Source organism: Phyllobates terribilis, unplaced genomic scaffold, assembly GCF_046119375.1.
Source record: "Phyllobates terribilis strain yellow unplaced genomic scaffold, ASM4611937v1 Scaffold_4__5_contigs__length_816908805, whole genome shotgun sequence".
Classification (NCBI taxonomy): domain Eukaryota; kingdom Metazoa; phylum Chordata; class Amphibia; order Anura; family Dendrobatidae; genus Phyllobates; species Phyllobates terribilis.
Genome location: NW_027362764.1, coordinates 139,384,382 through 139,410,153, shown reverse-complemented (window position 1 = coordinate 139,410,153; position 25,772 = coordinate 139,384,382). Strand labels below are relative to the sequence as shown.

General features: G+C 46.4%; 1 protein-coding gene across 2 annotated transcripts in view; it reads left to right on the top strand.

The window, feature by feature from the left end:
- The window catches only part of LOC141265120 (ATP-binding cassette sub-family B member 5-like), a 1,140,380-nt gene that overhangs the window by 262,977 nt on the left and 851,631 nt on the right, over positions 1-25,772 (top strand). Inside the window, exon 28 of one of the 2 annotated variants that reach the window (XM_073677792.1) lies at positions 4,677-5,097. The exons of the other annotated variant lie outside the window; for it this stretch is intronic. Coding sequence (XP_073533893.1) covers positions 4,677-4,874 — 198 coding nt within the window. The 3' untranslated portion in view covers positions 4,875-5,097. Of the gene's footprint in view, positions 1-4,676; positions 5,098-25,772 lie in introns of those variants that run through there. 2 annotated transcript variants of the gene reach the window in all.

The window sequence follows — 25,772 nt, the reverse complement described above, 5'->3', positions numbered from 1 at the left end:
GTTCCTAATTGTACTATTTCTACTGTACTGAAGTGGATGCCACTTCGCTGGTATTAGGCCCTAATTTAGAGAAATGTCATCACCCCTGATTGGGTCTCCATGTGCTGGGTGGGCTGCAGTGGAAGAGGTTTTGGTCTCCTTTACAATAGTTATACTCTAGTGAAAATAATTTTTGGTGCAGATATTGTTCTCCACACAGGGGTACACAGACCTGATAAGCTCAAAATGGGTATATAAAGCATACTACATCTCAGCTTAAAATTGTTTGGAGCAGATATTATTCTCCACACAGGGGTACACAGACATGATAAACTCAAAATGAGTATGTAAAGCAGACTGCATCTATGCTTACAATTGTTTGGGGCAGATATTCTTCTCCACACGGGGAAAAAAAAAGGTTGGGTCTGAGCAGCTTCCTGACCCTTGACTGTACAGTGCTGTCAGGGCAAGAAGAGGAGTATGGTAACTCTGAGGGCGAGGAATGGGATGATGAGGTTGCATATCCAACTTGGTGTGAACCCAGAGGCACGCAACTGAGTAGCTCATCTGAGGAGGTGGAGGAGGAAAACGAGGAGGTTACGTTGCATCCTGTGAAGCAGACATGAAGTGATGCAAACACGAGAAGCACTGCATCCTCAGCCACAACAGTGACCAGCAGCGGTCACGAGTCTGCAGCTCACAGGGGCGCCTAGCTTGGGCCTTTTTTGAGACCGCAAAGGATGATCCAGCTCACGTTATCTGCAAACTTTGCGATAAAAAACTCAGTAGAGGGAAAAAGTGCAATAATTTGACTACTACATGCATGAACCTTCACATGCGCGATCAACATGCATTACTCTGTCAATCTCACTGTGATAAAATGGAGACCAGCGGACCCCAACAACTATCAGCAGCCCCATCAACCGCATCCGCCGCTTCTTCCTCCTCCCCTGTTACCGTGCTGAGTATTGGTACTCAGGTCTCCCACCGCAGAACCTCTGCTTCTCTACCCGCTCCAGTCAGGCTAGGTGAGAGCCTGTCAGCTGTAACGGAAGCTGACATGCATTCTGTGTTTGTTTCACCGAGCACACCACATGTTTCTAAATCCACCGTAACATGTCCCCTTGCACCTCACTCATGGTCCAGCAGTTTGTCCGATTCACCGTACTCCGCCCTCTCTCAGCACTGCAGTCAGCTCTCGGTCCCACAGATGTGGTCACGTAAAAGATTGTTTCCTCCCACACATGACAAAGCTAAGAGGTGGAACTCCACCATCTCCAATCTGTTGGCCACGGAAATGGTGGTGTCAGGCCCTAATTTTTTGAACTGTGAACACTCCTCTACGGCTGCTTTTTTACTGAGGAGGTAACCGGAGAACTTGGAGGAAACCCCCACAAACACAGGGAGAACATACAAACTACTTGCAGATGTTGTCCTCTATCATCATAAAGGAGTTAGCTCGTTGCCTAGGAGACCGACCACCACTGCTTACGGGTTTACCATGACAGAGAGGAGCCAGACGACTGCAGTGTCTGATTCCTCCCACTCCATTCATCAGAAAGAAGCCTTTTGCCTTCATATTAATCGGTGCAGGGGTTAATCTGCTCAGTTGTGTGCTCCTGGAAGCTTAATGTGATTTAGGCTCTCTGCAGATTTGTCATGCATCGTGCATCTCCCCTACTGTGATAACACTGTACCCCAACATATCAGACTGTCGCCGAAGATGGAAACCTTGAAAAGGAAACTGAAGACATACTTCTTGTGATAAGCGTATAATTTGCATTAAGCTTCGCTCCAGCATACCGCTGCATGACTAGCTGTACCCTGACCTACTGTACCCTCACCCATCCATTGTAGATTGTTTGTGCACCCTCGCGGGCAGAGTCCTCTCTCCTCTTGTATCAGTCTGTGACCCCTTTTGACATGTAAAGCGCCATGGAATAAATGTGGCTGTAATAGTAATAATAATTATAGTACTTGTATTCTGGATTAACCCCTAATTTGATGTCTTTTGGCAGCTTTTGGGCCTGTTTGAAGGTGTTGTGTACGCGTTTATTTTTGCCCCCCATTGAATGCTATGGTGTTCGCTAACGTTCGACGAATAAATCGGCGAATATTGCAAATTCAGTGATCGTAATCCGAATCGAATATTGAAACATTCGCTCATCTCTATTCAGGAGGTGTCCCTTCCCTTGTTCTCTACTGCTAGGGCCATCCTTCCCCCTCTATCTCCCTTGTCGTTCCGTGATACTGGTACTTTTCTGTGGGAATGAGCTTGTCTCCAACCAGCTAGGAATATCAAGTGAATGGCACGCCATGGTTTGTTATTAGCACCCAGTACCAGAAACGAAGCCATTCATAATTTCCATGTCAGGAATTTTATTTGGTAGACTGGCTGTCCAAACATTAGTTTCTCACAAAGGAGCTGAAGACACTGAGTGGCAGTAGGTGCAAGTTTCTGCAGCATGACCTGTTTGTTAGATATCAGAGGGAGAACAGAATTGGGCTTTGCCAAGGTGCCAGATTACAGATCTTAAGTCTTATAGATTTCTGGAGCAAGTCCAGAGTAAAAAGGCAGCCATGGATTGTCCGGGAACCTTCACCCACACTTCTCGGTGAGATTTGTATTTCACCACAGCCATATTCTTTTGGTCGGTGAAAGGACTGGCAAAGAGGGAAACCATATCTGCTCTGGCTGTCATTTCTCATTGTCATTGTAGAATGTGATTACTTTGAGGTTACATTAGTAAATCTGTTTTTTATACTAAAGATCCTGCTGTGTTTATATATATATATTTTTTTTATGTCTCTTCAAATGTGTATTGGAGTGCGTCCTAATTTTTGGCAGCGTTTGAAATTGCTGCATACGCAATTACAGTATAGGAGACCCACTCCTTTCTAATGGGAAGGACAATTCAAATAGATTCTATATTCTAGAATATTACTAGTCTTATCTGATATTCATTTATGGGTGAGCTATCGCAGTTTGGATAGCATATTACACCAATACAGCCAGGTATTTTTGCCTTATACTGCGTGCTGCTGGTGCTGCAGAAAAAAATACAAATCTATTCTACTCCCTATCAATACCGCTGTTAGATGCATTTACAATAGGGACAGGTGCTGCTAGGTGGTATCATCAGCTCGAGATGAGTGTTCATTCTGGTCGCATAAATCTCTTCCACAGTCTATAACTTTTTTTTTGTTATTTATTTGGCCTTATATACAAGTCATGACCTTGCAAAGAATGTTTCTTAACATTTCTTCCAGGAAAATCCATTTTAGCTTTGTTTTTGCATGTTTTATTGTCAGTCCATAAAAGTGGCGTAATACTCTGACAACATTGTTCACAAGTATGCTATTGGTCAGCGACCAAGTGGAAATAGGTTTCAACAACACACAACTGGCAGACTTTAAATAGAGTGTAATATCTGACACTTTAAATGGAGTGCAATGGAGTAATATGTGGCACGCTCACAAAAAATACTGGATTATTAGCGCAGTAAAATCCGATCACATCTGATGACCACTTTTTTAGGCAGTGGCCTATTAGTATGATATTGGTCAGCGACCAAGTGAAAATAGGTTTGAATAACACACAACTGGCAGACTTTAAATGGAGTGTAATATTTGGCATGCTCCAAAAAATGTCACGATTATTATCACAGTAATATGGTATCATGTCTGATGATGGAAAAGTTTCTCTGCTTCCACAATACAGCAATGTGAATAAAATAAAAAAAATCTGTCTGTATTCTGCTAACAAGTAAATGGAGCAGTAAAATTCTATACATTTTATGCAAATAATCAGGATTAAACGCAAAAAAAAAAATTAGCCATGATGTCTAGGGCTATGGATATCTGTAACAGCAGCAGCAGACAGAACGTGCAATGGACCCTATTCTTCTGTATACAGTGTCCACAAACTCTGCCTGCCTAACTCCTGCTATCACCAGTAATATATTCAGCTGGATTAGTCATTAGAAGGACTGCTAGTTCAAATGGAAATATATCTTGCTGTGGAATACCTATACCTAACTAATAAACCGCCAATTTTGTGCCTCACTCAGCAGTAGATCTCCCTTCTCTGCCTGTTTCCAGGGTAGACTGTGACGAGCATAGGGTCAGCGGGTCCTATATAGACCCGATGATTCTATGCAGCCAGCCAATCACTGTAATGCCACAACCAAGATGGCTACGACATTACAGTGAGTATCAGGCAATTCCTGCATGTTAATTGGTTGTCTAAAGAATGCCAACCATGCAGGGCGAGGACCCAAGCTCCTGCCCGAGCATCCCGGAAGTGCTCGTCTGTAGCAGTGAGATGCTCAGATGAGTACCGAGCAGTGCTGAGCATGCTCGCTCATCACTAATACTGACCAAATACTGAACATATAAACATGGCATTAATTATCTCACGGTTTACGAACCCTTAAGCAGTTAAAAGAGGTAACAAAAGACTGAACATGTTAACAGCAATGCCGTTTTTACATTGATGTGCAGTATGCTTACTTTTTACGGTGGTTTTGCAGCACTTTTTCAAGTGGGTTCCATATGATAATGACATTGTATGCACATTCAGTACCTTTTCAGTAGATTTTTCAGCCCCCAAAAATCTCAGTGTGAACATATCCTTACTATTGTTCCATATTACTGTAATTCTATTAATTAAAGCCATAATTTGCTCTTCTATCCAGGTTGTACAACAAGCTCTTGATCAAGCCAGGAAAGGAAGGACTTGCATCATGATCGCACATAGACTATCTACAGTCCAGAATGCAGATGTTATTGTTGTCATGAAGAATGGAAGAGTGATAGAAATAGGAACTCACCAGAAGCTTCTCAGTAACCAAGGGGCATATTTCCAACTAGTAAATGCACAAACTATAACTTAGATGAAATACTCTGAACTGCTGAAAAACAATATCAATATGAAGCCTTGAAACCTACAAGTCTGTTTAGTTACTGCTAGTAGAAAGCCAATGAGCATTCCAAAAAACTATTTATATTTAAGCCTTATGTAACTGCTCTATGTAACATGATAAGTGGACTAGAGGTAGATTTTGCAATGTACGGTATGCACTAATATACAAGCCACATTTATTATTCAGCATTATTTTTTTATCTAATGCTTAGAACATAATATTATACATGTTATTTTTGTACAATTTCGCATTATACTTGCTTACTCAAAATGATAATTCCATTAAATTATATTTAAAAATTAAAAATAACATGGACATGCATTTTTGTGACTAGATATGAGCAAATATAAATATATATATGCATGGATATTCAACTATGCAATCTAGTGAAAAATACTTAAGACATTAAGCTACACTGTGTGAACTGTAAGACAAGATATTTCAACACACCTATCAATTATATTAAATATCAAGGTCAGTAGTGATCTCAGGTGTTAGTCAGAGGGTAGTGGCTTTCCTTGTCAGCTCTTTACCACTCCACCATCTGTGTGACCTGAACTCTTTACTCTGCCAGCTAACAAAGGCCTCACTGATCTGCCATCAGCATCTGACTATTGAGGTCTAAGGTGTATGGGGGCCCCAAGTATCCCTCATAAGACGTTGTCAGGGGAGATAAAACACTGGCATTTCTGATTTCGGACTGTTGCTTCTTTTTTTCTTCCTGAAGTTGGTTGCAGGGGACCTCTACGTTTGGCATTACAGACACCTTCTTAGAGGCTGTCTCTAGGACCCAGCGGCTACCTTCCTTAACACCCTGGCCTGGGTGTACAAATACCTGCTGTGTGCCAGAGGGAGGTGCCAGTGATATTCATTACTCCTTGTGAAAGCTTGAGCAAGAGCAATACTTCTTCCTCTCTGGTCTTGAGGACATGTGTGCAGTTGTCTGGAGTCGTCTAAAGCTAAGCAATGTTCCCTTGTTCGTTCCCCCTTGTTGTCTTTAGTGTCAGTTGGGATCGACTAGCACTCATCTCCTTCCTTCCCTAGCCAGGGCCAATTGCCAGGGAAAGACAGGGCAAGGTATGCGTGCGGCGATTGGTGAAGAACCAATATAGGGACGTTAGTGGAGACAGGGTGATGCTAGATCAACCTAAGAGGTCTCCACTCCCATTTGGCTAGAGTCTGGGCTTCCTTTCCCTCTTCCTTTTGTGTTGCACTAAGTCTTTCCCACACCTTGCGTGACAGCAGCACGGTGATGCAATGGTTAGCACTGCAGTCTTGCAGCTCAGGGGTCCTGGGTCCAAATCCCTCCAAGGACAACATCTGAAAAATGTTTGTATATTATCCCTGCTTTTGCATGGGTTTCAAGTTTCCTTCTGCTCTATAGACATACTGATAGGGAATTTAGATTGTGAGTCCCAAAGGGGACAGTGATAATGATATCTGTAAAGCTCTGTGGAATTAATGGCGCTATAGAAGGTTCCCTACACATGTCCATGTTTGCAGTACATGTGGCATCCGTTTTTTTCACGGTTAGCACATATACCCATTATAGCCTATGGTGATCTTCACATGTCCGTGTGCTTACATGGGCTGTGTGTCCATATGAACCACATGGAGACATGTCCATTTTTTTACGGCAGCACAGATGACAAGGGCCAATAAAAATCAATGAGAAAACCATGTACAGCACACAGATGCCATCCGTGTGCCATACGTGTTTAACATTGCTAAGTATACTGTAGGTATGGTAAGACGACTCACTCGGCTGCTTCCAGAAGTAGTCTCAGGACACAGTTTCCTCTGCAGGTTTATTGTAGCAGCATAAGCACTGCAGGTTCAGCAAAATAAACACGGTTTTCTGGAATAACGGCAAAACAAAAAGATAAACAATAGCACAGTCCATATGTGTGTGTGGGGTTCGCCCGCACAGGTTATAGCACAGCCTACAGCTCCTCCTGAGCTGAGCTTTCCAGTCTGGAGACCTTGCCGCTTTTCCAGACATACAGCAACAGTGAAAAAAAATAGTGACTGAGCATTTAACCTAGCTCAGCCACACCCTGAGGGGAGGTAGAGAGAATGACTTACCACCCGATCTCTATGCCATTCACACAAAACCACTCCCTTCACAATGGTGATTACACCCCCAACACATAACATGCTAGGGAAAAGTTATAGGTTCAGTTCACACAGGTTAACAGTCATAGTGACACATACCTCCCCTCACATATAACACCAGTGACTCTGTCACAATAGGATAAGTTTTCTAATTTCATTCTTTCTTTATCCATATGTCAGTATTCCGGGTTTTCTAGGTAACCTTGTGAATGATTTTGCCCTTTGTTAAGATGGAGTTTGCTGTTTTTGTATGCCCTACTTCCTGTTCGTTTTTTTAAAACCAGGCTCAGGTGCTGGCTTCCTTGCTGGAGTATTCTGCTTCTGTATCCCTTCAGTCAAGCTGCCTTGTCCTACTATTATCTCCCAGATCTCTTATGTATTTACCAGGTTAATCTTCACGTGTTTCTCAGCAGCAGCCTGTGGCTCTGGACATTCTCTGCCTATGTAAGCTACACTCACTGTGTTATCATTAACCTGTTGACTTTGGAATTTAACCTTTGCCTCACTCCACCCGGTAAGAACTGTGTTTCTGGACTGTGTTGTTTAACCCTTCGTTCACTCCCTCCGTTGAGGGCTGCTGGAACTATTTACTGGAATATTACTTAAATGTGAACTTGTTTCTGGACTTCCCTGAATCTACGCTACATCTAGGATTAACTTGTGAACTTGTTCTTGGACTTCCCTGTGGCTACTGCATACCTGGTTCTGACTTTTACTACACCCGCAGTGTTTGAATCAAGCCACGTCACCAGTGTGTCACTTTCCTTTTGATCACGTTTGTGTGTGGACTTCGTCGTAAGAACATTGCCGACTTGCTATATAGGTTTCAAAGACTTAATATTGCTGGACTATTTCATTGTATGTCACTACGGGTTATCTGTATATTGTTTTTGGGTGTTATTGCTGTTGCACAAATACACTATTTGCACTAAAGAGACCCGTCTCTGCTTGTTCATTGCCCCACGCTATCAGAATCCTCGAGTTCCTACAATAGTATTACAGGATACTCCAGCCAAAAGAGGATTCTGCTGGGGCAATGACTGAGACACGGGCAGACAAACTGTTCACCATGGTTAACTCCTTGCAGCTGGAGATAGAGACTATACACATTAAGATTAGAGACATGGAATCCCGGGTTGACCACAACGCACAGGTGTTTGGTCAGGCTCTCCAAGATCTACGTACTAAGTTAGAAGCCCGGGAGGCCTTACCTACTGAGCCTACATCATCCACTAGTATGCCCAAAATGCCTCCATTCCGGTTTAATGGTGACCGAAGTCAATTCCGTGGGTTTGTTAACCAATGTATATTATTCTTTGATGTACATGCCTCCTATTACCGGTCTGATAGATCTAAGGTACTATGTATTATTATGTTGTTGACATCACGGGCACTGGCTTGGGCAAATCCTATGGTTGAAAGTCACGATACCCGTCTAAATAATTTGGATGATTTTCTGACAGCCATGGCACAAATGTTCGACGATCCCAATCGCCGTGCCACCGCTGAATCTGCCTTGCTTTCCTTACGCCAGGGGAAACGTTCAGTCATAGAATATGTTACTGAATTTAAAAGGTTAGTGGTAGACACCAACTGGGATAACAATGCTTTATTGCCAATCTTTAGAAAGGGTTTGTCCAGTGCAATCAAGGATGAGCTAGCTCGTTCAGAGTCTCCACAAGAGTTTGAGTTATTTTTACAGCACTGTGTACGTATTGATATCCGTCTAACTGAACGCAGACAAGAAAAATGGGCAGCTGTAAATCGCATCACTAATTTCTCCCTTCCGTCTTGGGAAACCACAGGCAAAAACTCGCGGGAGGCCGAGGAGGTGCCTATGCAGGTGGACTCGCTACTAAAACGTGAGAGTAATGAACGCCGCGAATACCGTCTCCGTGAGCGCTTATGTTTCTATTGTGGTCAATCAGACCATTTCCTTATCAATTGTCCTAGATGTCCCAGGCGACCCAACAAGGTGTTAGCGGTAGTAGGGGATTATGACAACACTGACGCTGAGTCTGAAGTTTCAGAGACCAGTCTACAGATAGATGCTGTTTTTCCCCCTATATTGATGCCGACTTCCCCTAAAGACCAAGGGGAGAAATATTCACATTGGTCTCTTCCTATTCAGATTCAGTGGGAGGGACAGTGGATACCAAGTTCTGCCATGATAGACTCTGGAGCAGGTGGGAATTTCATGGATTCTTCTTTTGCTAGGGAACATGGTATAAAGACGCAACTAAGAGCTTCACCAGTCACTATGGAAACAGTGGATGGTTCCCCATTAGTTTCTGGACCAGTAGATCGGGAGACAGTGCTTCTGGAGTGTAAGATGGAACCGGACCATCAAGAAACACTTTCATTCATGTTAATATCTTCTCCTCATTTTCCTGTAATTTTAGGAATTCCCTGGTTACGGTCACAAAATCCAAACATCAATTGGGAAACCAAGGAGATATCCTTCCTTCCGAAGTGTAGTCCTACCATCAGTCCAACGGTAGCGGTTCCAGTCACCCAGAACTTGGAAGAGGCAATACAGGTACCCACTCTCCCTCTGGTTTACCAGGAATTCTCGGACGTTTGTGACAAGAGGAAGGCAGATCAACTTCCCCCACATAGACCGTATGATTGCCCCATAGAATTGCTTCCTGGGGCAGCGATTCCTTTCGGCCATGTTTACCCGCTGGCGGCTCCGGAATTAAAATCATTACGAGAATATATAGATGAGAATTTAGCCAAGGGATTTATCCGACCATCTTCTTCACCAGCGGGAGCCCCTATATTCTTTGTAAAGAAGAAGGATGGGACTCTAAGACCCTGCATTGACTACCGGGAGTTAAATAAGGTAACCATTCGTAACAGGTACCCGTTGCCGCTAATTCCGGAATTGTTGGAAAGAGTTCGCCAGGCCAAGGTATTTACCAAATTAGATCTTCGCGGGGCATATAATTTACTCCGTATACGTCCCGGAGACGAATGGAAAACAGCTTTTAGATGCCGGTATGGACATTATGAATATTTGGTGATGCCATTCGGACTCTGTAACGCTCCTGCTGCTTTTCAACATTTAGCCAACGATATTTTCAGGGATTTATTGGACCAATATGTGGTAATTTACCTGGATGACATTTTGATCTTCTCTGATTCCTTACAGGAACATCGGGAACATGTTAAGACCGTGCTTAGACGTTTGAGAGATAATCATTTGTACATCAAACTCGAAAAGTGTGAATTTCATTGCTCCGAAATCCAATTTTTAGGCTATATTATTTCTCCTCAGGGATTGAATATGGAGTCCAGCAAGATCCAGGCAATCTTAGACTGGCCGGTACCAGGAAACATTAAAGAGGTACAACGATTCATTGGTTTCGCTAACTTTTACAGACGTTTCATCCGAAATTTTTCAGAAGTTGTCCGTCCCATCACTCTTCTCACCAAAAAAGGGAAGAAGTTTGTATGGCCTTCGCAAGCTCAGGAAGCCTTTGATCGCCTCAAGGTTTGTTTTACCACGGCTCCGATATTGATGCATCCGGATTCTGCACTGCCTTTCATCGTGGAGGTGGACGCTTCTGACTGTGCATTGGGAGCTATCCTCTCACAACGTACCGGAGACAAAGGTTTGCTGCACCCGTGTGCCTTCTTTTCTCGTAGGTTATCTTCTGCTGAACTGAACTATGATATTGCAGATAAGGAACTTTTGGCAATCATTGCTGCCTTTAAGGAATGGAGACACCATTTGCAGGGAGCAACTCAACAGGTAGTGGTACTCACGGATCATCGTAATTTGGAATTCCTTAAGTCTGCCAGGTGTCTTTCTCCTCGACAAGCTAGGTGGAGTTTGTTCTTGAACCAGTTTAATTTTATTATTTCGTACCGCCCAGGTTCACGTAATGGGAAAGCTGACGCATTATCCCGAATCCATACGGTGGACTCCGTGCCTGGGACCCCTTCTAAGACCATCTTGTCTGATGCCAATTTTGTAGGAGTGCTCCAGGACCGGGACTTGTGGCAGGAGATCAAGCTGGCCTATGACGGTGACGTATTTCTTGCTGCTCCACCTGACAACGTGAATCTTATCCTTCGGAATGGTGTGTGGCTTAGAGATCGATGTATTTATGTCCCAGAGGCTGTGAGACTTCGAATTCTCAAATTGGTTCACGACTCTGTATTGGCTGGTCATAGGGGGGTACAGAAGACGCAGGAATTTCTAAGCCGTTTTTTTTGGTGGCCTACCTGTTTGAAAGATGTGAATGACTATGTCCGCTCTTGTGAGGTTTGTGCCCGGTACAAAGTTCCTCGTGTTTCACCTACTGGTCTTCTTAAACCGCTACCTGTACCGTCTCGCCCTTGAGGGTCTATTTCGATGGACTTTATTGTGGAGTTACCCACCTCTGGCGGTAAAAATACTATTTTGGTGGTAGTAGATCGTTTAACGAAGGCTGCTCATTTCATTCCATGTACCGGTCTTCCCTCTGCTACAGAGACAGTGGATCTGGTTATCCAGAACGTTTTCCGGCTGCATGGAGTACCAGATGAGATCATTTCTGACCGGGGAATACAATTTACCTCTAGATTTTGGAAAGGATTTTATTCTGCACTCAACATTAATGTTTGCCTGTCTTCTGCATACCATCCTCAGACCAACGGGCAGACCGAACGGACAAATCAAACCTTGGAGCAATATCTACGCTGTTACGTCAGTCATTTACAGGACGATTGGCTGAAGCTACTTCCTTTAGCGGAATTTTCATACAACAACTCTCAGAGCAGTTCTACGAAGGTAACGCCTTTTTTTGCCAATCTGGGTTATCATCCAAATATTTTGCCTAGGTCTCCGGTTGCTATTTCGGTACCGGCGGTTGAAGACAGAGTGGCGGTGTTGCAACGTAATCTGGAAGTTTTAAAGGACACCCTGACCGTAGCACAGGAGCGTTACAAGAAGTCGGCCGATAGGTTCCGGAAACCGGCACCTATGTATAAGGTAGGAGACGCGGTTTGGTTGTCTACCAGGAATCTAAGATTGGGTGTTCCTTCGCAGAAACTGGGGCAGAAATTCATCGGTCTATTTAAGATCACTGGGATTGTGAGCTCTGTTGCCTGTCGGCTGAAGCTACCACGGACTTTAAAGGTACACCCAGTATTTCATGTTTCTTTATTAAAACCGGTCTCTCCTAACACGTTTCAGGGACGTATCGTATCTCCCCCTCCACCAGTGTTGGTTGATGGCGAAGAGCAATTTGTGGTACAGGATATTGTTGATTCGAGACTTCATAGGAACCGGCTTCAGTATCTAGTTAGATGGCAAGGTTACTCTCCCGAAGACAATTCTTGGGAACCAGTAAGTAACATCAATGCTCCCCTGAAGGTCGCTCAGTTTCATCAGAGATACCCGGACAAGCCTGGTCCTGGACCGTCCGGAGGCCGTCTTTAGGGGGGGAGTAATGTCAGTATTCCGGGTTTTCTAGGTAACCTTGTGAATGATTTTGCCCTTTGTTAAGATGGAGTTTGCTGTTTTTGTATGCCCTACTTCCTGTTCGTTTGTTTAAAACCCGGCTCAGGTGCTGGCTTCCTTGCTGGAGTATTCTGCTTCTGTATCCCTTCAGTCAAGCTGCCTTGTCCTACTATTATCTCCCAGATCTCTTATGTATTTACCAGGTTAATCTTCACGTGTTTCTCAGCAGCAGCCTGTGGCTCTGGACATTCTCTGCCTATGTAAGCTACACTCACTGTGTTATCATTAACCTGTTGACTTTGGAATTTAACCTTTGCCTCACTCCACCCGGTAAGAACTGTGTTTCTGGACTGTGTTGTTTAACCCTTCGTTCACTCCCTCCGTTGAGGGCTGCTGGAACTATTTACTGGAATATTACTTAAATGTGAACTTGTTTCTGGACTTCCCTGAATCTACGCTACATCTAGGATTAACTTGTGAACTTGTTCTTGGACTTCCCTGTGGCTACTGCATACCTGGTTCTGACTTTTACTACACCCGCAGTGTTTGAATCAAGCCACGTCACCAGTGTGTCACTTTCCTTTTGATCACGTTTGTGTGTGGACTTCGTCGTAAGAACATTGCCGACTTGCTATATAGGTTTCAAAGACTTAATATTGCTGGACTATTTCATTGTATGTCACTACGGGTTATCTGTATATTGTTTTTGGGTGTTATTGCTGTTGCACAAATACACTATTTGCACTAAAGAGACCCGTCTCTGCTTGTTCATTGCCCCACGCTATCAGAATCCTCGAGTTCCTACAATAGTATTACACCATACTGGAAAAACACTGATGTCACACTGATCCAAAAAACTGATGACACCTGTACTGTTTTTTCCGATACTGGTTTTATACGCACGTGTGAAGGAGACCCAAGTGAGTAAAATAAATAAATATGACACCACCAGAGAGATCTAGCAACGACTTTCTCATAGAGAATACAGGAGCACTTGACAGATTGTGGGAGAGTTGGGTGAGATAGATGCTGACCGAATGATCAGCCTTGCCAAAGTTCGACATGCAGATGTACAAAATGTACAATTATGCTAATACAGAATAAAACAAAATGCATCCTCCCCCCCAGAAAAAACATATTCCCTCATGATTATAACATAGAAAGGGAGTAATACTGTACATTGGCGCTCCGATAAGTGACACTAGAGAGTCAGTATTCTTCCTTTGGAGGAGAATTTATTTGCATAATCATAATGTAGCAAGCAAGTTAAACTGAGAGTGATGCACTGCAATTACTTTGTCTGCTGCTCCACGTACTCACGTTTCTCTTCTCATTGAATATCAGGGAAATAATAGATACTTAGATATGGAAACAACTACTTCCTGGAGCGTGTACTTCACTTGGATAGATGTCAAGAGGTTTTTATTCACCATGGAAAGGATTCTGTGATTATCCACTACTTTTGTCTTCCATGGACATTCCGTCCTTTTTGAGTTCCTAAGGTCATGAGTGTGCTTTTTTTGTAGAATGTACCAATATGCTGATTTGGTTACTCCTAATATTTTTGCTAACTCTGTGATGGATATCTTTTTTTTCAGCCTAATGATGGTCTGTTTCTCTTCCCTTGAGAGATCTTTTGACCCAATGTTTGGGTTTGCAGCAACAGCTTCTAAATGCAAATGCTACACCTTGAATCATCTCCAGAGCTTTTACCTGCGTTTATGATGATGGATTAATGAGGGAATAGGACATGCCGCCCATTAAAGAGCTTTTGAGATAACGGTCGGTGCAATTTATCCCTTTAAAAAGAGGCAGCTACATATTAAAGACCTGTAACTCCCAAACCCTTGCTCCATTTAGGATGTGAAAACCATCAAATTAAAGCTGAGAGTTTGTAGTTTAAGACCATATTGAATATATAAGTATATCATGAATATGTTTTGGCAAACTGCTAAAGTACCAAAACTTGTGTTACTGTACAAATATTTGGACCTAAGGGTACATTCAGATACTGTATATGTGTACACGGAGCACATAAATACACAGATCACATACATACAGATATGCTGCATACACACAGCACATACATACAGAGACATGTGGCATTCTAGAGATGAGCAAATATTTCAATATTCGGTTCAGATTACAATCGTCAAGTTTGCAATATTCGCCGATTTATTCATCGAATATTTGCGAACATTACCGAACGCCATTGGATTCAATGAGGGGTAAAACCAATCGCATACACAACACCTTCAAATGGGCCCAAAGGCTGCCAAAACACATCAAATTAGGGGCAGATACCAGGAAAGAACCATAAATTGACCCAGAGTACAATTAGAATAATAATTATTATTCATAATTATAGCGCCATTTATTTCATGGCGCTTTACAGGGGTCACCGACTGGTACAAGAGGAGAGAGGACACTGCCCATGAGGGCGTCCAAACAATCTACAAGGGATGGGTGAGAAAACAGTAGGTGTGGGTACAGCTGGTCATACAGTGGTATGGTGGAGCGAGGGTTCCTGCAGATTGTATGCTTGTCAGAAGAAGTGGATCTTCAGTTTCTTTCTGAAGGTTTCCATGATAGATGAGAGTCTGATGTGTTGGGTACCACACTAGGGGATATGCATGGGACAAATCTTGTATGCGATTGTGGCAAGAAGAGATAAGAGGGAAGTAGAGAAGGAGATCTTAGCAGGATAGGAGGTTGCGTGCTGGTAAGTACAAGGAAGCCTAGGTCACAGATGTATGGAGACAGGCTTTCGATGGCTTGGTATGCCAAAGTTAGGCTTTTCAACTGCAGTCTCTGGGAAACAGGGAGCCAGCGCAGGGATTGACAGAGGGGAGAAGCCGGGGAATAGCGGGGTGACAGGTGGATTAATCGGCCAGCACAGTTTAGGATAGATTGGAATGCGAGAGTGGTAGAAGGGAGGCCACAGAACAAGAGCTTGCAGTAGTCCAGCTGAGAGATGATGAGGGTGTGCACTGGTGTTTTGGTAGATTCATGGTTGAGGAATGTGTGGATCCCTGAGATATCTTGGAGTTGGAGTTGGCAACAAGTGGAAAGGGCTTGGATCTGACGTTTGAAAGACAGATCAGAGTCAAGCTTGTGAGAATGGAGAGAGTGGGCAGCCATTGACTTTGATGGATATGTCAGTTGGGGTAGATGAATGAGATGGTGGAAAGATGATGAATTTAGTTTTATCCAAAGTTTTACAAATACAGCAAAGAAGAAAGATGAAATAGTGGACACACATTGAGGGATTCTGGTTAGTAAGGAGGTGATATCAGGTCCAGAGAGGTAGATCTGTGTGTCATCAGCATAGAGGTAATACTGAAAGCCGTGAGACTCTACGAGCTGTCCCAATCCAAAGGTGTAGATGGAGAAGAGCAGGGGTCCTAGAACTGAACCTTAGGGGACGCGGACACATATGGGGCGAGATGAGGAGGTTACCCTTGTTTTTTCCCGAGTCACAACTCTGCAACCGCCCAACTGACTGTGGGGAACCACAGATGGGCAAGTCTGCAGATCTGTTCACACATTCTATTCCGGGGCATCAAAGGTCTGATCCAAAGCTTCACAGACTCAAAGGGGGAAAGCATGTGCAGTGATGCCCAAAATTGTTTTCAGTTGATCTGGGGCCAGACGAAGTAGGGTCCAAGTAGGGTCAAAGTAGAATCCTGACCCTTGTAACCAAACGTTAACCCCTGGGGGTGGGCATGGATGGGTTAGATAACTAAACAAATAACACCAGAACATGGAGAACTAAACTAATAGACAACAGAGGTTGAATAACTAAGCTAAACAGCTAGGGTTGGAGAGCGAAACAAATACACACCAGAACATGGAGCACCAAACTAATAGACAACAGGGGTTAGAAAACTAAACTACTAAACAGCTAGGGTTGGAGAACTAAACTACTACATACCAAGGGATGGAGAACTAAAACACTAGACACCAAGGTGTTACTAGACAGCAAATGTTGGAATCACCAAAGCTTGCAGGACAAACCTCTGTATCTAACACTTCCTCCAGTGATTCTGCCTCCTTTACTTCCTCTAGGGCCTCCGCCTGCACCCTCAACCTCTGCCTTAACGAAACACATTTTCCAACAGTACAGAGAGATTTCCCCCACCTCTGTACTGTGCAACCAGGACTCACCGCAATCAGGCAGTGTTTAAATTAATAAGCCTTGAATATCGCAGTCATACAGAGTTGTGGATAGCTATCCATGCCAAGTTTGAGCAACGGCTGTCTCCACTGAACCTGGAGACAGGGAAGGCTGTGTGCGATAGCAGTGCTAATTTGGTGACGGCCCTACACCGGGGCAACCTCACACACGTGCCTTGTATGGCTCGCATCCTCAACCTGATGGTACATTTCTCAGCCACTATCCTGAGCTAGATGCGATTCTGCAGAAACCACGGTCTCTGTGTGCTCACTAAAAACTATAAAAATGAGCAGGATCTTTAGTATAAAAAACAGACTACTAGACAATGAACTAACTGCTTCATGAGGCCACCATCTCTTTAGCTTTGTGGTTGTCACAAATAATTTGGAGGTTCGTAGCAGCTCTGGTTATGCTGTAATTTAAATGTAGTTTTTTCCTTTTGGTCCAGCAAGGGTTAATGTTAGTTTCTTGCTGGCAGCCTTTTGTTGACGGTCAGCTGATGTTAAAGGGAGGTACTCCCACCTCCCTTTAAATAGCCACATGATCAGCTGACTGCTGGTTATAGTTCATTCTATGCTGACCTCTTTGAAGGAGCCAGTTTCTGGAGAAGTTGTGATTTTCGTTGCTATTGCAGCGGTGAAGTTTTCTGTTGAAGAGATAAATGTATTTTATGTTGTTATCTACCCATTGTTTGTCTTCCCTTCCCTTACTTGTGTTGTCTTATTGTAGTGGTGAGTTTAGTGTCTCGCTGGCCTGCTCACTCGTCAGGTTAAGTCCAGGACCAGCATTAGCTTAGGCCCGTGATCGTGCACGGGGGAAGGACCCATCTAGGGACAATAGGGGAGCTTAGGGACACAGGTTGGTGTCAGGAGCTGTCCCTTCTCTTGTTCCCTACCGCTAAAGCCCTCCTTCCCCCTCTATCTCCCTTTGCATGCAGGTGTTTACACTCGTACTTTTGTGTGGGAATGAGTTTGTCTCCAATCAGTCTGGAATATTTCCAGTGAATTATGGCACTCCATGGTTTGGTATTATCACTCAGTACCAGAAGTGAAGCCATCCACAATTTCTTTCTCAGGAATTTTATTTGGTAGACTGAGTGGCTGCCCAAACATTAGTTTCTCACAAAGGAGCTGAAGACACCGAGTGGCATAAGGTGCATGTTTTACCAGCATGACCTGTTTGTTATTGTTAGATATAAGAGGGAGAACGGAATTGGGCTTTGCCAAGGTGTCAGATTGCTCTTAAGTCTTATAGATTGCTGGAGCCAGTCCACAGGAAAAAATAAGCCATACAGTGTCCGGGAACATTCATACAGACTTTTCTTAGCCAGGGCTGCTTCTCGGCAGGGATGGACAGGTCCACCAGAGAACCAGAGAGCCCTCCGGTGGGCCCTAACTTCTCCTTCAGGAGAGTTCATGGTGCAAACCTTGCAGCTGCTAAGGGATTCTTGAGTGTGGGAGAAAGATGGGCCATCAGAATCAAATCCTCTGGTGGGCCCAACGTTCTTTGAAGTGAAGCCGTCCACAATTTTCTTCTCATTAATTTTATTTGGTAGACTGAGTGGCTACCCAAACCTTAGTTTCTCACAAAGGAGCTGAAAATACTGAGTGGCGGTAGGTGCAAGTTTCTCCAGCATGACCTGTTTGTTAGATATCAGAGGGAGAACAGAGAGGGCAGCATGGTGGCTCAGTGGTTAGCACTGCAGCCTTGCAGCACTATGGTCCTGGGTTCAAATCCCACCAAGGACAACATCTGCAAGGAGTTTGTATGTTCTCCCAGTGTTTGCATGGGGTTTCCTAATGTTCTCCCTTTTCCTCCTCAATAAAAGAGCAGCCATAAAGTGTCCAGGAACCTTCACACAGACTTTTCTTAGCCAGGGCTGCTTCTCGGCAGGGTTGGACGGGCCCCCCCATAAAACCTCTGGTGGTCACTGACCTCTCCTTCAGGAGAGATCATGGTGCAAACCTTGCAAATGCTACAGGGCTCTTGAGTGGGGGAGAAAGGTGGGCCCTCAGGATCAACTCCTCTGGTGAGCCCAATGTTCTTCAATCTGACACTGCTTCTCGGTGATAGTTGTATTTCACCTCAGTCATATTCTTTAGCTTGGTAAAAGGACTGGCATATAGGGAAAAAGTTTATACTCCAGCTGTTATTTCTCCCAGGAAGTCCTCTAATGCAGTCCATAAGTAATGGAAGCCCATCCAACATCATCTCACACTTCTCGGTGGTGCTTAGTCACACACAAAGACCTTTCTTCACGCCTTGAATTTCATGACTACAGAGGCAATGGCCTGATCTGCAATGCGTTTTGAGAACTAATGTGCAAAAGCAAAGCCATGGTTTAGGCTACTGAAGGTCATCATTAAGCGAAACTCATACAGCTTTCCCACAGACTGAAAGAGGAGTATCAAGACTTTCAAGAGAGCCAAGACTTCCCTGTCCTCACCAAGATGAAAACTGTCCATGTTCTCCTCCTCCTCATTATCACCCAATCCGCATTGAGATGATATGAGGCTGGGCTGTGTAGCATCACCCTATATAGTTCCTTACTCTGCCTGAAATGCCTCCTTTTTAATTGTGAGTAGCGAGAGTTTCAGTAGACAGAGAAATGGGATGGTGATGCTAATTATGGAGTCAGCGCCGCTCACCATCTTGGTGGAATCCTCAAAGTTTTGGAGGACGGCACAGATGTCAGACATCCATGCCCACTCATCAGCTCTTATTTGGGGAGGCTAACCTGAATTCCAATGGGTGTGCTGAATATGGTACTCAACAACTGCCCTCTGCTGCTCAGAAATCTTTCCCAACATCTGCAACGTTGATTTCCAACATGTGGTGACAGCGCACACCAGTCAGTGAGCTGGAAGCTGCAAATGCTGCTGAAGCACTGCCAGGGTTGAGGAAGCTCTAGCTGATTTTCTGAAATGGGCAGCGTACTTTCACAAGCAGCTTTGGCAGATCTGAGTAGGTTTTGAGAAACCGCTGAACCTCTAAGTTGGGCACATTTATTGCTTGCTCGTCACTAATGTGTACCCCTGTGGACAATAATATCAGCACCAAAGAATTAAAAGATTAAATGTAGCCTGCTTTATATACCATGGCACTAAGAAAACCAATTTCGATTTAATCAGGTGTACCCCTGTATGAAGAACAATATCTGCACTAAAGAATTAAAAGATGAAATGTAGCCTGCTTTATATACCACAGTAGAAAGAAAACCAATTTCTATTTTATCATGTGCACCCCTGTATGAAGAACAATATCTGCACCAAATAATTAAAAGATGAAATACAGCCTGCTTTATATATCATGGTAGTAAGAAAACCAATTTCGATTTAATCATGTGGGGAGAACAATATTTGTACAAAAGAGTTAAAAGATGACATGTAGCCTGCTTTATATACGACAGTATTAAGAAAGCCAAGTTCGATTTAATCATATGTGCCCCTGTTTGGAGAACCATATCAGCACCCAAAAATTTGAAACTGACATCTGGCCTGCTGTGCGACGTTAGTAACAGAAGAAATAATTTTTGTAGTGTGGATGATTTATGTATAGCATAGGAGATATGCTCCAAACAATGTTAAACTGATAACTCCCCTACTGTATCATGTAAGTGACGCGCCCCCTGGGCCGTGTGCGTGTAGGGATACCCGGAACCGGACCCGTTGTGGATGCCGGGGGTTGTAGTCCTTGCGTGGCGGGGACCCGGTCCCGTGGCTCAGGGCGGTCACCCCAAATGGCACTCTATTTATAGGGTTTTGTGATTAAATGTCCGACTAAGCCACCCGTGGATTGCGGTCAGAGTGAACCGCCGCTGCAAGGCAGACCGCTGAGGCTGGTGTTGTGGGTGCAGCAGAGGATAGTATAACTCCCCACGGGAAGAGTATAGCCTCAGGGCAGTGAGCGCGGATGTTGGGGGTGATGGTGCTCGGGAGCAGCAGTAACGACACAGAGTCCTGTAATGCGGTACAGAGTATTTACTCACAGTTCTTTATCCACGTTACTCCAGCTGGTCATAATGTCCCAAGTCGCACTGTGCTCACCAGGTAAGGGGCTCGGCCTACTCCCAGATAACTTTGGAGCGTTTCACAGGACCCCCTTTGTGTGTCCTTTCTCTGGCCTGTCATACCCCACCAGTGACCTCGCTTCTGTCCAGCTGCCTCGGGCCTTCTCGGGAAAACGTTGGTGCCGTTTCCCTGACCCTATGTGGTGCCTTCCTAGCGGGTGTAGCGAGGGGCTGCGCCACATAAAATGTCACAGCATCCAGTTTCTAGCTGAGGATAGTTCCCCGCCTGCACTAGTTTCGGGGACCGGTCTGCCCCTTTGGCCTGACCCCCCTATGCAGGTAGATTCGGGCGTGTGGCGGCGACTCGCCGGTCCACACCCCTGGAGTCCCTTCATTCCTTGTTCCTGAAGCCTCCTTTGCTCCTCTTCCTTCTTTCTCCTTCCTCCAGGCTCCGGCCGCTCTCTCAGGCCTGCCTGCGGAGCAGAGTTTGGTCTGAGCCTCTGCTCCCTGTCTTCTCCTCTGACTCTACTGAACTTCTCCCTTGTCTCTAAGATGGCTTCCACCTTTTATACCTCCCTCTAAGTGCACCCAGGAACTGCCCTCTCCCTCCTATGCACTACAGGGTCCCCTCTTCCTCGGTGTTCCCTCCCCCCACTCCAGCCAGGGACAGGGACTGTCATGCTCTACTTGGAGCATATCGGTCGCCCTGCCCCCCGGAAATGTGGTGTAATGCATGCAGGTGTCAGGGTCCTGATCCACACTCCATCCTTACCTGGAAGTGAGATATCGCACATCTGGTTGAGATGCAATACCTCTGTAGCGGCTGAACCCTCGGGGCGCTACATTCCCCCCGGGTAAACCACAGCACAGCCGCGGGCTGGAACAGAGCAAAAGACAATGCAAATTTTTTTTTTTTTTTCACACCATAAAACTGCCAACTGCATATCACTTCCCTTTATGGGAAACCTTTTCTCTTTTCACCAACATGTAAAACATTCCTTTCAGTAGAAAACATATAAAACATCATCAGCAGCATATCAACGGCGAAGTCTCTTTTCGACAGGTCACAGTTCTTTCCGCGACCAGGTGTCCATTCGTCTTAAGGTGCAAATTCGGCAAAAATTTTGAACAGGAGGGACCCGTTCGCAAACCTTCAACGTAGGCCCTGGGCGTGGCTGCAGGGCATAGGCGATCCGGCTGTTGGACCACGTCTTCCGCCACCAAATGGGTTTTTGTTCTGAGGTCTTTCGTTGCAACGCTTATAAAACCAATAGAGGGCACTTTAGGAAGTGCAACTATTTACATGGATTGGCTGCTCCCAGTCCTCAGCCGGATAGTTCACAGAGGGTTGGCTGCTCCCAGTCCTCAGCCGGATATTACTGACCCGTTTCCGGGTAACTTTTATCAAATAAACAGGTAACAGTCCCCAGCCGGGACAAACTTTTAGCAAACTTTGTCTTTTCTTACCCTGACGGGTAACTATATACAATCAGGCTGTCGCTCATTAGTAGCGATGTCCCCCTTGTGGATGCTCCTCCTCCTCGCCGTACTCTTCAGACCCGTCTGGGTACTCTGGGTAGTAGGGTTCAGGGTAGTGGTCTTCTTCTACCCGCTGGACATTGAGGGCGTACCACCCTTGCAGTCCTCAATGTCGGGTGTATGTTACCCGATCTCCCGGGAACAGCTCCCGTTTCAGGTGACCCGCTGGCAGATGACCCTCCACATCCCTCCTGTCAACATAGAGGTCTGTGGCTGTGGTGGGGTATCGGATGAACCCCCACCCCTTCTCTTGATGGAATTTAACCACGGTCCCGGTAATTTTGGGACCGCGTGCAGCTTGGGGGTTTCGGCGGGTCCGCATCTTCTCCTCCGCGCTCCGGGCCTGCAGCTGCTCCCTCTTCTGGCGCCGCGTCTGCTCCTCCTTCTCCAGCTGCCTTATTTCCTGCTGGCAGAATTCCCGCCTGCGAGCTGCGGCCGCCCGCGTCTCCTGCGAAAACCCCATTAGGTCCTCCCCGGTCTGGTCCCACTCTATCTGGACCTCTTCCTCCGGGAGCTGGGGGATGGTGACTGGCTGTGGAGCAGGCTGGAGCGGAGCAAGCGAGGCCTCGGCCCCTGCGGACAGGTCCCTCCGATGACTAGGGTAAACCCATCCGCGTGGCAGGGGGACCGGCTCTCCATCAGGTCCGGCGAGTTGGCTGTACAAGTCGGTCCCTAGGGGTGGTAGTGTTGGGACCGGGGGCGCACGCTGCTAGAAGGTGCCTGGGGAGGTCAGGCCTTGTGACCGGGCCTGGAGTGGGCCGCTTCCGACCGCACCCGGGGTCAGGGGGCACTGCCTGGGGCGTGGTCCGGCGACTGTGTTCGCAGCTTGGGGCCTAGGTGCCGGCGGCGGGAGCGAGGGAGGCTTAGCAACTCCTGGGACGTCTGGCTCCACGTCAGGGTCCAGAGGCAGGTCTGCAGCATCAGGGCTGGTGGCAGGGGTATCCCCCTTACCTGCTTCCAGGGCTGCGCTGTTCTCGGCTTCCGGCCTCCGCTCCTCGTCCTCAGGGGCTGGCTCGCTGGCCGGTACTGGCGGCGTCAATTGCTGCTGGGTCGCGACCCGCCGGGCCATCTCCTCTCTCCATCCCGCTACGGCCTCCCGCTGCGCCCGGACCATCCTCCGGTCCAGATCCTCCAGCGCAGTCCGAAGGAACTCCAGGTCTTCTCCAGGGAGCTGAGCCATCAGCTCCGTGAGGCTGTACGGGATCGCCTCGGCCTGCAGCAGGCCACCCGTCAGGGTGCTGGAGTCGGTGCTGCTCGCCATCTCCGGGTGTGATCTGCCGAGACTGATCCAAACCACACCCTGCCCCCCGGTTTTCCTCTCTTTCCGCCCCTGTTGGGGGTGGTCCCGGGGAAACCTGCTGACAATCACTCTGAGGGGCAGCCCCCCCACGTTGTTGGACATCTCCGCACTCAAGGCTATTGGGGGTGGGCTCCTTCTTTGGCGCCATTCTGGGACCTGGCCCACGATGGGAGGTGGCTTCTTGTTGTCTTTTGGCGCGCACATAATGGCGTCTGTTCTGCTGGGGCAGGCGCCACGTTCAATACAGTAAAACAGTCTCTTTTCAGGCACGCAGTACCCGGTGGTTGCGGGCACGAAATCCTGCCGACTACGCCAAAAGTTGACGCGCCTCCTGGGCCGTGTGTGTGTGGGGATACCCGGAACCGGACCCGTTGTGGATGCCGGGGGTTGTAGTCCTTCCGTGGTGGGGACCCGTTCCCGTGGCTCAGGGCGGTCAACCCAAATGGCAGTCTATTTATAGGGTTTTGTGATTAAATGTCTGACTACGCCACCCGTGGATTGCGGTCACAGTGAACCGCCGCTGCAAGGCAGACCGCTGAGGCTGGTGTTGTGGGTGCAGCAGAGGATAGTATAACTCCCCACGGAAAGAGTATAGCCTCAGGGCAGCGAGCGCGGATGTTGGGGGTGATGGTGCGCGGGAGCAGCTGTAACGACACAGAGTCCTGTAATGCGGTCCAGAGTATTTACTCACAGTTCTTTATCCACATTACTCCAGCTGGTCATAACGTCCCACATCGCACTGTGCTCACCAGGTGAGGGGCTCAGCCTACTCCCAGATAACTTTGGAGCGTTTCACAGGTCCCCCTTTGTGTGTCCTTTCTCTGGCCTGTCATACCCCACGAGTGACCTCGCTTCTGTCCAGCTGCCTCGGGCCTTCTCGGGCAAACGTTGGTGCCGTTTCCCTGACCCTATGTGGTGCCTTCCTAGCGGGTGTAGCGAGGGGCTGCGCCACATAAAATGTCACAGCCTCCAGTTTCTAGCTGAGGGTAGTTCACCTCCTCCACTAGTTTTGGGGACCGGTCTCCCCCTTTGGCTTGACCCCCCTACACAGGTAGATTCGGGCGTGCGGTGGCGACTCGCCGGTCCACACCCCTGGGGTCCCTTCATTCCTTGTTCCTGGAGCCTCCTCTGCTCCTCTTCCTTCCTTCTCCTTCCTCTAGGCTCAGGCCGCTCTCCCAGGCCTGCCTGGGTCTGAGCTCGGTCTGAGCCTCTGCTCCCTGTCTTCTCCTCTGACTCTACTGAACTTCTCCCTTGTCTCTAAGATGGCTCCCACCTTTTATACCTCCCTCTAAGTGCACCCTGGAACTGCCCTCTCCCTCCTATGCACTACAGGGTCCCCTCTTCCTCGGTGTTCCCTCCCCCCACTCCAGCCAGGGACAGGGACTGTCGTGCTCTACTTGGAGCATATCGGTCGCCATGCCCACCGGAAATGTGGTGTAATGCATGCAGGTGTCAGGGTCCTGATCCACACTCCATCCTTACCTGGAAGTGAGATATCGCACATCTGGTTGAGATGCAATACCTCTGTAGCGGCCGAACCCTCGGGACGCTACATAAGTAACAAAAGAAAGTATTTTTTTCCCCTGTATGGAGAACAATATTTTCACCAAAGAATTAAAAGATGAAATATAGCCTGCTTAATATACCACGGTAGAAAGAAAACCAATTTTGATTTTATTATGTGTACCCCTGTGACAACAATATCTGCACCAAAAAATTCATTTCACTAGCGTATAACAATTATAATGGGGACTGACACCTCTTCCACTACAGCCAACCCAGCAGATGAGTACCCAACCAGGAAGGTTCGCATTCCCCTAAATTCAAGCCTGACACCACGAAGTGGCATCAATTTCAGTGGAGTAGAACTAGTATAATGGGGACTGACAACTCATCCACTTCAGCCAACCCAGCAGATGGAGATTTAAAATGTAAAAAAATTAGGGCCAGACACCACCATTTCCGTGGCCAACGGATTGGAGATGGTGGAGTTCAATCTCTTAGCTTTGTCATGTGTAGGAGGAAACAATCTTTTTCGTGTCCACAACTGTGGGATCGAGGGCTGGCTGCAGTTCTGATAGAGGGCAGAGTACGGTGAACCAGACAAATTGCTGGAACGTGAGGGAGGTGCAGGTGGAGATGTTACGATGGATTGATAAATTTGTGCTGTGCTCATCTCTAATATCGGTCAAAACCAGCAGGCATGTCTGCTTCTGTTACAGCTGACGGACTCTCACTCAGCCTGACTGAAGTGGGTAAAGAACCGGAGGTTGTGC